This window comes from Artemia franciscana, chromosome 3 (genome assembly GCF_032884065.1).
Source record: "Artemia franciscana chromosome 3, ASM3288406v1, whole genome shotgun sequence".
NCBI classification, from domain to species: Eukaryota; Metazoa; Arthropoda; class Branchiopoda; order Anostraca; family Artemiidae; genus Artemia; species Artemia franciscana.
In genome coordinates, this window is record NC_088865.1 from 28,508,251 (window position 1) to 28,525,665 (window position 17,415).

Genomic DNA, 17,415 nt, shown 5'->3' on the forward strand with positions numbered 1-17,415 from the left:
ATACTGTTTACTTTGTAGTTTAAGAATCCACATGTAAGTAAAAAGGTATAAAATTTGCAAAAAAAGAAGAAGAAATAAAGCGATTTTCGATTTTTTTTACTTTGACTGACGCACCTTATTTTTCATCTTTCATCTTCAATTTCGTTAAAAATACAGAATTACAATACCACAAGAGGAGAAAATTTCCAAAAAAAGGCACTGAAAGGAGACTGGTTGTCCACTAATCACTTTTGACTCTTAAAAGGGGCATTGATCTTCAATTTCCAATCGAATGAATTCTATTAAAACTTCTACGACAGCTCCTTTCATACGAAGTAGCTTGCAAAAAAAAAAAAAAAAAAAAAAAAAAAAAAAAAAAAAAAAAAAAAAAAAAAAAAAAAAAAAAAAAACAGTACTTAGAGCACTTCGATCATGGCCAGTCTCTTTCTCCACCCGCTTATGAAATATACACCTCGCAAAACGCAACCAGTAGAATAGCATTTGCTAACAGTGTTTCTCACTTTCTAAGTTACCTTCGAAAGGTCTTTGAGATACTCTTAATTTTGTGCATGCTACAATTTGTAGCTAATTTCTATGCTGGTTACAAATCTGTAAATTCAGTTTAGTTTAAGAATCCCAATGAAGGTAATAGGTACAAGATTCATAAAAAAAAACGATTTTACTTTCCAGCTTGAGGGACACAACTTATTTTCCAACCCTCGTCTATAATTTCGGTGAAATTAGAGAACTGCAGTCTCAGTGTATAAGGACATACACTGAGAAGCAACTTTTTCAGTGCATGTTTTATTCCAAACACTCAATCACAGAATTGGATTTATTGTACTCCTAAATGTTTTTTGGATGGATGGGAAATAAACTTGTCAGTGCTTTTACTTTGTCATTAGTCAATGGGGAATATACTTCCCAAAATATAAATCAAACTTACTGGCTCTTTTTCTCACTTTCAAACAGAGTTTATCGAAAGGGGCTTCACAAAAAAGAATTAAACTGGAAAAAGTCGACCCTAATGGATAAACAGCCATACTTATCAGACGATCCTGTTAGGAGTCTTTGCATTTCAAAAGGGTGAAATTGAAGAGACTGAACATCATCTTCAAAAACACTGACTGACTGCAAAACTTCCCCTTTCTCCAAATCCCATACTATTGCTGACTTGTCTGCTGAACCACTTGCCAAGATATTTCTAGAATAAAATCAACATTGATTACTCAGTAGATAGAGCTGCAAATTTGAGCTTTAACACTCCTACACATACTCTAGTATCCTCTGTCAACCCTGCCAGTTTTATATTCACAAGAACGTAACCTATAAGGTTAGCCACCTAGCTATGAGGTTAGTCGTAACCTATGAGGTTAGCCATCATGCGAGTTATACCTTACTTTAAGTGCATAGTCTAAAGGCAAACCTAAACAAACGTTACTCGGTAATTTCAGTGAAGGTGAAGACAAATCAGGTCTGATGGAAGATTCATGGTTTTTTAATAGTTTGTGAAGTTGTATGTTCGACTTTTCGCCAATGATAGCATCAAAGTAATGAAACATAAAAAAGAGAGAAATTTAAACAGAGTTGCCAAGTAACGGCGCTGGATGGAATAAGGAGGTTTGATAGGCGGGCAGTAAGAAGGAAGATAGGGTGCAATATGAGTGTCTTTCAATAGTGTCTTTTGGCTGGGAATGATACTAAAAAAGGGTAATTCGAAAAGTGACCCTATTCTTAACTTTTCATTATTTCTGACTGTGCAATTTTCCTACAAGGAGTACATCAATAGCAGATGAGGTAAGGAGGGGGGGGGTGTAACTTAACATGACCTTTGGTGCGATCGAAATATCAACAACAGGAAACAACAACGATAAAAATACTACTATGATCGGTCAAAATTAAGCTTGAATCTACAACATTTTCCTGAGAGTCAGAATTTACACGAATGATACAAACCATAGCAATTAGATTTACAATAGCCATTTGCTAAGTTTTGAACACTTTGAAGATTGAAGCTACATGATTTAATGATATTGATACATTCATAGATAACTTCGAAGACCACACTGCCTTTCCATGACGAAAGTAAAACAGTTCAAAATAGGGATGATACCTTTTTATTGACAGTGAAATATAAAATTATTTAACTGGATATTTCGAACACATATACAGTGTTCATCATCAGCAGTAAAACTAAAAGACATGAATAAAAATAAACAGAATTTATACCTAATAAGCTAATTACATATAGTTTATTGCTCTTATTTTTTTCAATGCAACAGCCGAGGCAAATCTCCTTGACCTTTTCGGTTCCGGTTCATTAGATTTAACTGACGTATTACGTGGACAGAGGTCATAGCTCTTAGGTGAAGTGATATTTACTTTATTTGACCTCAGTAAATTATCATAAATTGAGTTCAATCCAAATTCACCTGTATCTCTGTTTATGGAATTATTCTTGAATAGAATTTTTTTAATTTCGATTGTTTCCCTGAAAGTTTGCTTTAAACCTTGGTCCCTAGAAATCAAAGAAACATTTTCAAACAAAATAAAATGATTTGGAAAATTAAAGATATGCTCCACGAGGGCCGACGTGAAATCTTCAGGTTTGGTATTTTGCTTTAAAGACGATGAAATGGAATTATGATGTTGTAGCAATCTCGTTATACGAGTATTGATGTAAAAGCCGCGGAAATTCTTCTTGAGAGAAAGATACTAAGAAATTCGGACTTAATTGGTGGTGAAACAGTTTTGGAGGTCGGTGTAATTATGAGTTTAGTTAGGTTGTGCAATATGTTTTCTTATTTTTTTCAATTCAGAGGGGGTTTTTTCGAACAAGTAAATGGTTTACCTATGGGGGCCCCTTTAAGTCCTTTATTAGCAAATTGTTTTGTAGAAAATATTGAAACAATAGCGTTAGATTCATATTTTTTAAAACATAAATTTTGGGGAAGATATATGGATGACATAATTTTAGTATGGAATTATGGGGTGGAGGAATTAAAAAGTTTTTTAGAACATCTTAATTTTTGGGGAGGGGATTTAAAATTTACAATAGAATTAGAAGAAGATAATAAACTTCCTTTTCTGGATGTCCTTCTTTTAAAAAATGAAAATAGTCTGGATTTTAAGATTTACAGAAAACCTACTAACAATAACAGATTTTTGTCATTTTTCTCCGGTCATGCCCGCCAAGTAAAAATTGGTTTAATCATATCTTTAACTGACCGCATTTTTAGAATTTGTTCTCCAAAATTTATTGAGGAGGAATTATTATTGCTAAAAGACATTTTAATAAGTAACCATTATCCGGGTTGGTTAGTTGACCAGACTTTTTCGAAAAGAAGGAAAAAATTTCTAGAATGTTCTGACAATATTCTGGAAACAACAGAAAAGAAAGATATCTTTTGTTCTCTACCATATGTTCCAGGTTTGAGTGAAAAACTTAAAAGAATTTTACAAAATAATGGTTTAAAGGTAGCTTTAAGAGGTAGTAATACTTTGGTAAGTTTTTTAAATTCTGGAAAGGATCGGACTTCCGTAGAGCAACAAAGTGGGGTTTATAAAATTCCATGTACTTGTGGAAGCTCTTATGTGGGACGTACTAACCAGAATTTAAGAACGAGATTGCTACAACATCATAATTCCATTTCATCGTCTTTAAAGCAAAATACCAAACCTGAAGATTTCACGTCGGCCCTCGCGGAGCATATCTTTAATTTTCCAAATCATTTTATTTTGTTTGAAAATGTTTCTTTGATTTCTAGGGACCAAGGTTTAAAGCAAACTTTCAGGGAAACAATCGAAATTAAAAAAATTCTATTCAAGAATAATTCCATAAACAGAGATACAGGTGAATTTGGATTGAACTCAATTTATGATAATTTACTGAGGTCAAATAAAGTAAATATCACTTCACCTAAGAGCTATGACCTCTGTCCACGTAATACGTCAGTTAAATCTAATGAACCGGAACCGAAAAGGTCAAGGAGATTTGCCTCGGCTGTTGCATTGAAAAAAAATAAGAGCAATAAACTATATGTAATTAGTTTATTAGGTATAAATTCTGTTTATTTTTATTCATGTCTTTTAGTTTTACTGCTGATGATGAACACTGTATATGTGTTCGAAATATCCAGTTAAATAATTTTATATTTCACTGTCAATAAAAAGGTATCATCCCTATTTTGAACTGTTTTACTTTCGTATCGATACATTCAATATCAATCATATTGAAGATACATGATTTAATGGTATTATCGAATTTTTCGTATATTTATGGAATTTTTGAAAACTAGCGCTTTACTGAAAACATAAAATTATGCAAAAGAACAGGATGTAAGTAGGAAAGTCCTTAAATAACCAGCAGAAAATTAAAGACTAATTCGTTAGAGTTCTAATCCTCTAAAAAATATTCATATAAACAAAAATTGTTTTCGTGATTGAAAATTCATGAAGCAGCAAAGAAAAATAAATAACTGATTTACAAGGCAGCTCATTGGTCTTACCTGCCGAACTATAAATAGCCAGTAAGATAATTTTTTGACGGTGAAAAATGCCCTTTAGTATTTTAAAAGTCAAAAACGTATCAACCATAATATAAACTAAAAAAATACTGTAATTTCTGCCGACATTATAGATAATTTCAAGCCATGGTACAAATTTCTGAGGTCAATCTTTAATTATAATTAACAGATAATTAGAACTATGAAGTAGTCCTAATACTCTTTAGGACTATGAAGTAAGTACTTTATCAGGGACAAACACATAGGAGGAAGCAAACTGACAAAAACAGGCATAGTACTTAAAAAAGAAGCGAAAAAATGCCAGTCCCTATGTGTACAGTATTTATCCCTTATTTAAAGAATTTAAAAAAGGTAATAGGACCAGACGAAAAAAAAGTTTTTTTTTAATTAGCTGAAATATTAGTTCCTTAAAATCTCTGAAAGTTTAATTCCCCTAACTATGCTCTTTTCTTTAAAATACTGAACAAAGTTTGCATGAAAAGCAATTTGTTTACCATGGGCACCTTACAAAGGCACTTACTCTGAATAAGGGATTTTGTATTATCTTTATTTTTGTCCTACCTTTATCTATCTCGTCTTATCTTTATCTTATCAAGTAATTTCATCTTATAAGATTTGACTGTCAATATTTACAGCATAAAGTATTATTTTATTTGAATTGAGTATCGAACGGCGGATAAAATGTTGTGTTTATTTTTTAGCTGTTTCTTTATGGACTCTTTCATCCCCCCCCCCCCGAAAAAAAGAACCGCTTGAGCATATGTGTTCGCAATAAAATACACAAAACTCCTAAACTTATAAAAAACACAAAAGTTTTTCCAGTTCATGAAAGTTCAGTGACCTTTGGAGGGTTAAGAGTTTGAGGTATATCCTTCGAGAAAAAAATGAACAGCAGCTTGGTGAGCATTGCCTAAGGCAGTCATCAGAGGAATAGCTACAGAAACAAGGGCCAAGAGCTCATATGGCACTTGTGACGAGACCGGAACATAAAATTAGACTCGGTACTAGAGTTATCATTTTGTTCGGTATTCTACCTGTAAAGAAGATAAATCATCTGTAAAGAAGATAAATAAGGAGAAATCCCCCCAACTCCCCCAAAGAGATCGAATCTTGTCCGGTTAAGTCAATAACGTATCTAGAACTTGTGCTTATTCTTCCCATCGAGTTTCATCCCGATCTCTCCACCCTAAGCGGTTTCCAAGATTTCCGGTTTCCAAGATTTCCGTTTCCCCCCTCCATCCTCTAATGTTCCCGGATCCAATTGAAAATGAAGCATCTGAGACATGACATCTTTCTATATATCAAATTTCAACCGATCCCCCATTCGTGAGATAAATATACCTCATTTTTCACGATCTCCCCTCTCTCCAGTCGCCCCCCAGATGGTCAAATCGGAGAAATGACTGATATTAAGTCAATTCGTGCAGGTCTTTGACACGCCTGCCAATTTTCATCGTCCTAACACGTCCAGAAGCACCGAACTAGCTAAACTTTCAATTTGCATCAAATTGGTATTCAAGGGTTTCAGGAATTGCTAGTTACAAATTTGAAAGCTATTAAACCATTCAACAACTATTACTGCCACATCCTATATTTAATTTACAGCCGGCTATTATTAATAGCGCTTACTAGCCTGCCAATACTGCAACTATTATTATAGATGAGAGTTCAAAGCCACAAGACCCTTGGCTACAGGAAAAAACTTACACAAAGTACTCCAAATAGTAATTATTTTCCATCAAAATTGGTATGCAAGGGTTTCTTGACTTGTTAGTTACAAGTTTTAAGGCTAGTTTTGCAATATAGAAGTCCAAAATTGTTTGGCTAGGATACCTTACAACGACTATTACTGCCATATTCTATATTTAATTTACATTTTGCTATTTTTAACAGCACTTACTGGCCAGCCATTGCTGCAACTATTATTACAGATAATACTCCAAAAACCCACACATTTAACACAATATACAAAAACAACAGTAAAAAAAGAAGAAAAAAAAAAGGAAATTGAATCTAAAAAGAAATCCCAAAAATAAAGGTAGTGCTACCACCCGAGAAATCCCCTAAAAGGCAAGAATTTCTTTAACGCTTTAATGGAAAGAAAATATATTTTTTACATAATTTTTGTGCTTTCATGATAATATTAAAAAATTAAATACTGATTACAGGGATTCTTTTTTTCCGATAGCAGTATATGTGCAACAATCAATTCAGTTTTATCAACTTGGTATGAAATAAGCTTTTATCAATGGTGTCTTCTTTTTAAACTTATTCTCTTCAAATGTATACTCAAAAGCTGTTAACTTAGTTTATAGTTAAGCCTAAATAACACTCTGGCCTTATAAAGGGTCCCAGCAAGGGGGGGAAATATTACAATTATTTACGTCTATTTTTGTCCGTTTTAGGTTCGAAATCTCATATAATCAAATTTCAGCTGGTTTTAAGTCTTAAATCCACAGCTCACTTTGACATAAAAAAAACAAAACAATTTTTCACATTTAATCAAACACTAAAGTAAAAGATACCTTGCATTTTTATTCCAAGATAAAGAAAGGATAGCATCTTTGTGTCCATAGCCAGGGATCTTCTTCTTTTTCTTAGCTTTCTTGCCCAAGCTTAGTGCAGGTTCTAGGCAACCAACTATGTCTAAGTCCCATATATCAATGACCGGAGAAATGGTGCCAATCGCAGCTAAATTCCCTTTAAAAAGCAGAAGATTACTAACAAACCTAAATCAAGAAAATATATTCAGTGGTTCTCGATCAGAGCTTCCGATTTTTTGGCGACCCAAAAATTGAACATGCATGCAGAGTCATACCTTGGCTACCAGTTGTAGAAAGTTGCAGGTGCTACTTGGAGTCACCTTGTTTTCGCATTAATTCACGACTTAGATGATTCTGACAATGAGTTAGGAGTTAGTCTTCTCAAAGTGTTAAGGATTGGCATATTTTTATACAGAGTCAGTGAAGGCTCGTTTTTCCACCAAGCTTATGAATTTTCGCTTTAATACGGCGCCTTTTTCTGTTAAAAAGTTGGCGGAAGAGGGAGATATATCCGAGCTCAATTTAGACCTCCAGTCCTACAGAGTTCGTTGCAACATATTCGTTGCACGATTTTGGTTTTATGCCTCAGTTTTTTTTTGTTTTTTTTACAAGAATTCATAGGTAAAGAAAGTTTCAGTTGCATAATTTAGGGCTGAATGGGTCCTTTCCCCATGTATTTTTTTTTTTTTACCTTTTGACCATTCTGAGTGAAATGTCTATCTCAAAATTTTAGATGAACTTTATTTTAACTGGTCTTTTTATTAGAAATTTACTCTTACTTGCTGCAGGACTAGACGTTAACACCTCACCCAGCATCAAGATGACTCTGTATGGGTGACTTCCATTTATCACGATCTTGTTCCAGCTCTTCAGTAAACCGGAGACAGCAGCTCTCCGACTTTCATCCAAACTTTCAAAATCCACCGATGGTATCGATTTCGTTGCCCAGCAATTCTTCAATTGACCGCCAGGACATCTTCACCAATCTAGAGGAGCAGCTAGAAGCACCTGCTTGATTATGCGGTCATTGGGTCTTCTCAGGCCATGATCAAGCTAGCGCAGTCTTCTTTGTTTGACAATCATGTCTGTGTGCTCAATGTTACACCAGCTGTGGATTCTTTCGGCGGTGGGTTTCATCAGCGTTTGAGATTCTTTCAGAGTATCAAATTCTCAGGATTTTCATAAACAGCGGTGTTCAAAGACTTCAATACCATAGAGATGAAGCGCCTTCAATTGCCAAGTCTCAACTGCATAGAGAACAGATCTAACAGCGGCTTTATAGACACAAATTTTGTCTTCATACTGATCTCCTGTCGGTACCCCAAAAGGAGGCGGAGTTGAGAGAAGATGGCTTGGGCTTTGTTGATTCTGTTCTCTACGTCAAGATCACAGCCTCCATGAGAGTCTATTAGCGACCTAAGATAAGTGAAGCTATCGAATTTTTCCAATTCCTGTCCATAAAGCACAAGCTCATAATCGGACTTTATATTTCGGTCCATGATTTCAGCTTCGACCGTGTTGATCTTTATACCCATTAGCTGACAAAAATATATTATTTCATTTGGCATTGTTTGGGTAGTTGCTGGATCAGCAGCAAGAACAACAATGTCAACTGTATAGTCCAGGCCAGACACGTTAATACCCAATCCCATAAAGACACCATTATAACTCGAAAGTGTTTTTTCTAGAACCCAATCTATACAGTAGTTAAACAAAACGGGGGACAATACGCATCCCTATTTTACACCATTAAAGTGGATGGGAAGAATACCAACCCACTTTACAACTGTTTTTCTTCTTTCCCCTTGATTGCCGCTCAAACAGATCTACTTTCCATAAAAACAAAACAGAAAAACATCAAAGTGAACAACACGAAGCCCACGCATCAAGACACGTCTCTTCCACTACTAACTGGAGCATCGATAACTGAATTTTGTGCAAACGTAAAATTAACTGTTAGCAACAACGAAGCAGCAAAACTTACCCGGAGATGATGCTGACGGGTCATAGTCGAGCCATTCAATACATATAGGAGCACCAGGCAGCAGAATTTCATGATGTACGTAAAGTGCCTCTTCTTCGGCGTTATAAACTAAAATGGATACATAGTAAAGAAGAATAGAAAAAGTTTCATAACACTGTTGCCACGTGTATACCTCGCTTACAGCAATTTTGACAAAAGGGACTAGCAATGTAAAATTTTTAAAGCAGTCTCAAATGATGCTCCCAAAAATTTTCATTTCATGACAGATAATAAATTAGCTAATAGAAATATCGTTTCTGCGTATTGTACTAACGTATTGATTATGAATTTTTTTTGTATATATATTAAAGTTCATGACGACATATGTATATTATAAACTTTCAGTTTATTATTTTTATTTGGTTTATCGGTCACGGTGAACACTGGTCATTGTCTTTGAATCTTTTTTTTGAGGGGGGGGGGATTTAAAACACATAAAAGTGAATTGTGAGGATACTTTTTTTTATTTTCCAAACAAGCAAGTGCGCCTAAGGGGGAATGGGTCTTCTGGATTCTTGGAAGCTGAAACAATGACCCTTCTGGAAATAATATGATTAAACTAAAAGAAATTAGCTGAATCAAAGGCCGATTAATATAAAATACTATTCCAATTATCAACAGGAAAAAATATTGTACGAATTTATTTAAAGTTCCTGAAAATGTTCTGTAATTTTCTTTTATATATCTTAGGGTTAGCTTTGAAAGTCTGCGGAGCATTTTCAAAAAAAAGAAACAGAAGTAAACTCCAAGTTTTCGGATTCAATTCGAAAATAAAAGAAGAGACACAGGGAATAGATTCAAGAATGAAAAGAAACATGATCTTAACTAACAAAACCGAAAAAGAGGTGTACTTGTGTTATTACAACCATATTTGCACACTCATAAACACTCACAATGGAGAGTTTCTGACCACTATGTATAATATTTTTTCCATTTTCTAAATACTATTAGAGATTCATTATGATATGGGAACAAATTCCCCTCGTATTCAGCATCCTATCTAAGATGGGAGTCTGAGGAGCATCGAATATTTTCCCCAGGGAGGGAGTCACAATCACACATCTGTATTTTGCAGTACTAACCTTTTAAATATATAAAAATTAATTACTAATATGTTTTTTTTAAATATATCAGCATTTAAAATACACCTCTATAAACAAAGGAGGTTTGGGTACTTGTCTGATAGCCCTCCCCTCATCACTCAAGTTCATTGACATTCAATTCATCAATTCATTGACACATTATGGAACAACTTTTTTTCGTTAGTTTCTTTCAGCTTAGCGTGAGACAAGACGAAGAGAATTTCAAAGAGAATATTTGCAAATAAGGGGGTGGGGTAAAGTATTTGGACAGTGTGAAGTTAGAAAAAAAAATTCTTACTATATAATATGCAGAATAATTGTACCTAACACATTAGGCATGCATACCAGCAATACATTACCCCCCCCCCTAATGTGCAAATTTATAGCCCAAATTTGTTTCTAAAGTATTATATTTTTATCTTACTTTGGTATATTTCACTAGAAATGAGGGTCAGAGAAACCTATTAGAAGAATATTAGGTAGGGGGTATATAATACAAGTACCCAGATTTGTTATAGATAGCGGCCGGCCCCCCCCCCAGGAAATTATCCCCCCGTGGAAAATAAGGCTCAAATAAAATTTAAAATTTTATTTGAGCTTTGGTTTTTTATTTTCCGTAGGGGGGAAGGAATTTTGGCACTTGTGTATTATACGCCACTCACTCAAGTTAACGCCGTGTAAAACTCCAGAACAAACCAGTTTCTTGGCTACTTTTGAAACAAATTTGGGCTATATATTTTCCCATTAATGGGGGGGGGGGGGAAGTATAGCGGTTTTGTCACTTGTCTTTGTCTTGTCTCATGCTTAGCTGAAAGAAACTAACGAAGAAACCGGTCTGTTCTCGAGTTTTACAAAGCATAAACTTGAATGAGTGGCGCATAGGACGCAAGTACAACAAAATTCCTTCCCCCTAAGGAAAATAAAACAACAAAGCCCAAATAAAATTTTCAAATTTGGAAAGTCCCGGGGAGCGGGTATTTTCCAGGGGGGGGGGGTAACGCCTAGAACCGTTATGGGTACAGCACAATAGAGTGCATCAAAATCAAATAAAACAACTGAGCGCACGAGCTTCAGCTAGGATACGGCAGAAAACATTCAATAGTGTGCGGCCATCTTTCCGTATAGAGAACCAACACGCAATTCCACAAAAATTTCTTTGAATTGAAGAGATTAAACTTACCAAAACACACAAGCGTAGGCAAATTGTAAAAGAAACATAGGAAAAATGAAGAAAAACTTAAGAATCTCGGCAATTCAGAGAAGGAGTAAGCCCCCCACCAGTGAACTCTAGCTCATAGCTAAGAGTTATTCTAGGAAGATTTAGACTTTTGAAGCCTAACAGTTTCTAGTATTTCAATTCTGATATTTACACTATTTTGGCATGTGCAGTATTACAATATTCTATGCCCAAGGAGGGAGTACCCATGCCCTTAAATAGTTTCGCTACTTACGAAACGAAGGAAATTTTGCTGATCACGCAAGCGAAGCTAGTCATCTTCTTCTTTAATTTTCTCTTACTGTCTTTTACGAGGCTTGTTGTTACAGTGTTTCATTTATAGCTGCCAAACATTAGCTTTTGTAAAAGACATCACTAGATGTACACGAATCTCTTCTCCAAATAACATCTCACTAAACTAATCTAAGTACTCGAAACGTAATTGCAAAAGCTTATCTTGAACTTTCAATAAAAATATACAGCAACTGATGACATTAGAAAACATCAAAAATTAGTTACATCTTTATCATGCTGACCATTTACAACGTCAGATAGGCACAAAAAAAAACAACCATAAAGGAAGTACCTAGATATACTCAAAATTCGAGTGATTGTTTTCAAAACAAGTAATAAAAAAAAAACATCCCGAATAATCACCATATTTACGAAATCACCAAAAGTTCTTCTTTCCCCAATTCTTTAATTTTAAAACTTTAGTCTTTAGTCTCCCTAACGATTTTATCCATTTTTAAAACTTTAATCTTTAAAAATATTATGATAATGTAATCCGTGTTGACTTGCAATAAGTTAAATTTATTATATACTAGCTGTTGGGGTGGCGCTTCGCGCCACCCCAACACCTAGTTGGTGGGGGCGCTTCGCGCCAACCCCCCAAGCCCCCCCGCGCGCGTAAGTCGTTACGCGCCATATTAGTTACGCGCCATTGTAGTTGTGTCCCTATGTCCCACCTGTGAATATAGATATATATATATATATATATATATATATATATATATATATATATATATATATATATATATATATATATATATATATATATATATATATATGTTTTTAACTACGTAAAACTTGCGAATATACAACATTCTTTGCTGTCCCATTGTCTGTGCATATAAATAGATTGTCAGGTTTACCGACTCTTGAACATGCAACATATAATGGTCCATGGGAAAACAATCCGTATTCAGATCTATACCTCATGATTCTAATGATTGCCCTTGAGCTTTGTTGATGGTGATTGCTAATCGACCATTCCCTGAGTCGCCATCGTCATTTATATATCCCCCTGTGCACCCCGGCGTCCCCTTTGTAGTTATGTCCCTGTGTCCCGGTCGTCATTTATATTCCCTGTGTCCCGGTCGTCATTTGTGTCCCGGTGTTCCAGTCTGTGATTTCTCTTTGAGTGTCCCGGGCGTCATTTATATTCCTTGTGTCCCGGTGTCCCGGTCGTCATTTATATCCCCCTGTGCCCCCCGGCGTCCCCATTGTAGTTGTGTCCCTGTGTCCCGGTCGTCATTTATATTCCCTGTGTCCCGGTCGTCATTTGTATCCCGGTGTCCCGGTCTGTATATACATTCGTTTTTTAGTTTTGTTTTTCTCCTTTATTTTTTTCCTTTTTTATTTTTTTTCTTTTTTAGTTTATTTAGATTTTTAGATTTTTTAGTTTTTTTATTAGTTTTTAGTTTTTTTGTAGTTTTTACCATTTTTTTTAGTTTTTTTTAGTTTTTTTTTTTTACTTATGTCCTGGTCGTCATTTATACTCCCTGTGTCCCGGTCGTCATTTGTGTCTCGGTGCTTTGTTGATTGCTAATTTATATTATATTTATATTTATATTTTTTATATTTATTAATATTTTTTTAGTTTTCTTTTTCTCTTATTTTTCAGTTTTTTCCTTTTTTTTAGTTTTTTCTTTTTTAGTTTTTAGTTTTTTTTTGTTTTTTACCTTTTTTTAGTTTTTTTAGTTTTTTAGCTTTTTTAGTTTTTTTATTAGTTTTTAGTTTTTTTTTAGTTTTTGCCTTTTTTTAGTTTTTTTAGTTTTTAGTTTTTTACCTTTTTTTAGTTTTTTTTAGTTTTTTAGCTTTTTTAGTTTTTTTTCTTTTTAGTTTTTTTTTGTAGTTTTTACCTTTTTTAGTTTTTTTTCTTCTTTTGTATTAGTGTGAAATAATTCAGACGTCATATGCGGACAAACACGACGTCACTCGACAGACAGACAGACAGACATAACCCACAAACAACTTATTTTTATATATATTTATTCATATTTTTTTAGTTTTCTTTTTCTCTTTTATTTTTCAGTTTTTTCCTTTTTTTTAGTTTTTTTCTTTTTTAGTTTTTAGTTTTTTTTAGTTTTTTACCTTTTTTTAGTTTTTTTAGTTTTTTTTAGTTTTTTAGCTTTTTTAGTTTTTTTATTAGTTTTTATTTTTTTTGTAGTTTTTGCCTTTTTTTATTTTTTTCCGTTTTTTTTTAGTTATTAGATTTTTACCTTTTTTAGTTTTTTTTTTAGTTTTTTAGCTTTTTTAGTTTTTTTTCTTTTTAGTTTTTTTTGTAGTTTTTACCTTTTTTAGTTTTTTTCTTCTTTTGTATTAGTGTGAAATAATTCAGACGTCATATGCGGACAAACATGACGTCACCTGATCCACAGATCCACAGACAACTTATTTTTATATATATAGATTTTCTTCGTAATACCAAGCACTTGGTAGTGCTTCGTAATAATGTTCTATTAAATCCTAACATTTCTGTTAGGATTCCTAATCCTATCATATAAAAAAAATTAATGAATTAGAATAAATTTATGAGTATAAACCCTACTTTAGCTTGGATGGGTATCTTTTCTATTTCTTTTTTTTCTCCGAAGTAGGCTATTGGCAGTTTGTTGAGAGAAGATTAACAGTTCACGCAAAATCTAATGTTTACATGTTCGCGCTTTTTATAAGTTGGTACTGATAAGAGCGAGGTAAAAGAGCCAAGGTGATTAGACTCTCTTTAAGGGTGGTCAAGTTAATAGGCATTTCTGAAATATATATATGAACTCGATTAGCTACACAGATAAAGAACTAGATGCAGTGCTATCACTTGGCAGTAAGCCTTGACATTTACTTAAGGAATAAAGCTAGAAAGCCAAGAAAAAACAGTCTCAGAGAACAATTGATAATTCTAATCTAGTCCACTCACTTGCCTGTGTGGCAAATGAGCCTTTTGGGTGTCAACTCCGTAGCAGGCTAGTTACACCCTATGTGATAAGTCATATTGGTGGGATGATCTTATTTGAATACCAACGTAATCAGCTTCTCCAGTGCTGCTTCCAATTACTGTTTGCGGCCATTTTGTGCGACATTATCACAACAGTACCATTTTTAAGGGTCAAATGTGATCAAGGGTAATAAGTCCCCTCTCGAGCTCTTTTTCGCCTTCAGGCATAGTAATAGTCCCATGGCACTGGATCAAATTTAAATTACGCCATTTCACTATTTGACACGGATTAGTTGAAAAGTTAAAATAAAAACTAGGTCTTATGGTGGGGGGGGGAGTATAATACTAACGTAGCCCAAGGTGAATGTCCAAAAATTGTGCGAATGAACCCAAAGGCCCCTACTCCCGTGTGCAAGTGAATATGTGTGATGGGTAATTGGGACTAGTCACCAATAAAGTGTAACCCAAGAGAGACTTAACTACTGACTACCCTTGGCATTGAGCGGCAGCTATTCACACACTGCCTGCTCCTCTGTCCTTTTACTGGTGACTTCGTAGCAATTCCAAACAAATTGAAATTGACAGGAAATTACTCTAAAATTTATTCAAGGATTCAAAATCATGATAAAGAGAGTCAAAATTAAACAGAGCTTCTACAAAGAGAGTCACCTTACGAAAAAGGAAGTTGGTGACAGCGAAATATTGAATAACATTATTATATTCTTCTCTTAATCAACGGTTAAAATGTAAATTTTTGAAACAGGCTACCGTGGTATCAAGAAAGCACTGAAGACTTTACTGATCTGTGAATGGCTTTCGTTTTCTGAACTAACACTAATATACTAACACATCGTGATACATATACTTATACAGCATGGTGACGTTACTAATACGAGCGTAAATAAAACTGGCTTGCATACTAAATCTTGATGCTAGCTTGAAATAGATATCTTCCACATAGCTGATATGAGCCAGGTTGTAATCATGACTACGTTCTGCACCCTATGGATAAGTTTACTCGATCTCGGAAGGACTTATTTGATAAATTTATAAAGTAAGATAAAATTGCCATTGCTTTTAAATTTGAAAAAGGAACGGTGGCCTTTCACATAATTTTCACACTAAATATTTCAGGAGCAGTTAACCCAATACCGCTTCAAGAACCCAACTTGCCGCAGCAGAGTTAAAATCATTATAGTTTCTGAAACCAAATATAATATCATTTCTATGCTTCAGCTGTGATTATTTCCGCTAGCCTTATCTTTTTTAAGACTTCTTTTAAATAATCCGTAAAAAGGATGAACAATACATGTTCAACATACTTTGATCTTCCCAATCCACATTACCCCGATAATCACCCAATGAGAAAAGCTAAGTAACTGGTTTCTGGCAATTATCTTCAGAAGTGTAAAAAAATCAGATATAACCTTTAAATGTTACAGCAACGATTTTTTTTTGTCAGTGCTCATGTTTCCCAAGTTTTCTTTCTCCCCCTTTTCCTATTTTTTCAATTTTAGCATTTAATTTTTTGTTTAGCATTCCAAGTTTCTCAATTATTACAATTTCGCATAAAAGGAAATTAATACAAACGTACCATAGACCTCTAACATTGCAGCATCTTCTTCAACATGGCCAACCAAGATCAGGTTATCGGTTGCTTTTAACACAAAGTCTTCATCATTTTCATCAGAAGAAGCATCACTCCATACTTCTGAGTCTTTGATATTCTCTTTAGCTGCCTTAAGAATAGGATCATCTTGATTCCTAGCATAAACAGTTAAAGTGCCAAAGTCAGAAATCATTTCTGCTGAAACAATGAAATGAGTCATGAAATAAAGTTTATTATACATGTTTAAACACTTAAATACTACAACCTTTACCGTTTTAACTGCATTTCTATGAAGAATATAGACCATTCTCATGGTAGTATTATCTCGTACAAGTACCTTAAACAATTCATTGTCATTAGAATTACAATAAATCCTTGAAAAAAAGATACTTACACACACTGTGTAGCCCCCAACTACAAAATATTGCAATTTTTGTAGACATTCAGATACATTCCTGTAATTCACATATTTCGTGCTGTTTAGACAACCTCCTCTAGTCACCCTCCTGAAATGGATCCTCCTCATAGATAAATTTCTGTTTATTGGACTGAAGAAGCAACACTAAATTCTAACACACATTGTGCAGCCTCCAACTACAAAATATTGTAATTTTTGTAGACATTCAGATACATTCCTATAATTCAGATATTTCGTACTATTTAGACAACCTTCTCTAGTCCCCCTCCTGAAATGAATCCTCCCCTAAGATAAATTTCTGTTTACTGGGATGAAGAAGGAACGTCCCACTCATACTGCTTCTACTTTGGAATGTCAGGACTGTTAATCCTGACGCACAACCGGGCCGTCTAGAGGGCGTGATTAGAATTCTTCAATCATATAAGATTAAAATAGCAGCTATTTCTGAAGCCAGGCTTACTGGCTCTGGTTCAATATGTGTTGACAACTATGAAGTCTTCTTCTCAGGTGAAAAGAAGAGACACGAAGCCAGAATTGGCCTAGTTGTAAGTAAACAAACAAAGAAGTCGATGTTGGACTTTGTACCTCAGAATGAGAGAATACTTAAGACTCGTTTCGAAAGGTCCCAGTCTAAACTAACCGTCGTTGCAGTCTATACCCCCACAAACGATGCTAGTGGGGACACCAAGGACAATTTTTATGGTGATTTGAAGAACATAGTCAATACAGTACCTGAGCACGATGTATTAGTTGTGTTTGGCAACTTTAATGCTAAAGTCGGTAGTGATAATAGTTTTGCACCTGA

General features: G+C 34.4%; 1 protein-coding gene across 3 annotated transcripts in view; it reads right to left on the reverse strand.

The window, feature by feature from the left end:
• Positions 1-17,415, reverse strand: part of LOC136025116 (uncharacterized) — a 120,323-nt gene that overhangs the window by 88,833 nt on the left and 14,075 nt on the right. For 2 of the 3 annotated variants that reach the window (XM_065700852.1, XM_065700850.1), the window contains exons 4-7: positions 16,178-16,390; positions 9,033-9,140; positions 7,031-7,205; positions 1,025-1,183 (exon numbers count right to left, since the gene is read on the reverse strand). In XM_065700852.1, the coding sequence (XP_065556924.1) occupies positions 1,025-1,183; positions 7,031-7,205; positions 9,033-9,140; positions 16,178-16,390 (655 nt within the window). The remainder of the gene's footprint in view (positions 1-1,024; positions 1,184-7,030; positions 7,206-9,032; positions 9,141-16,177; positions 16,391-17,415) is intronic. The other variant, XM_065700851.1, reaches the window with a different exon arrangement.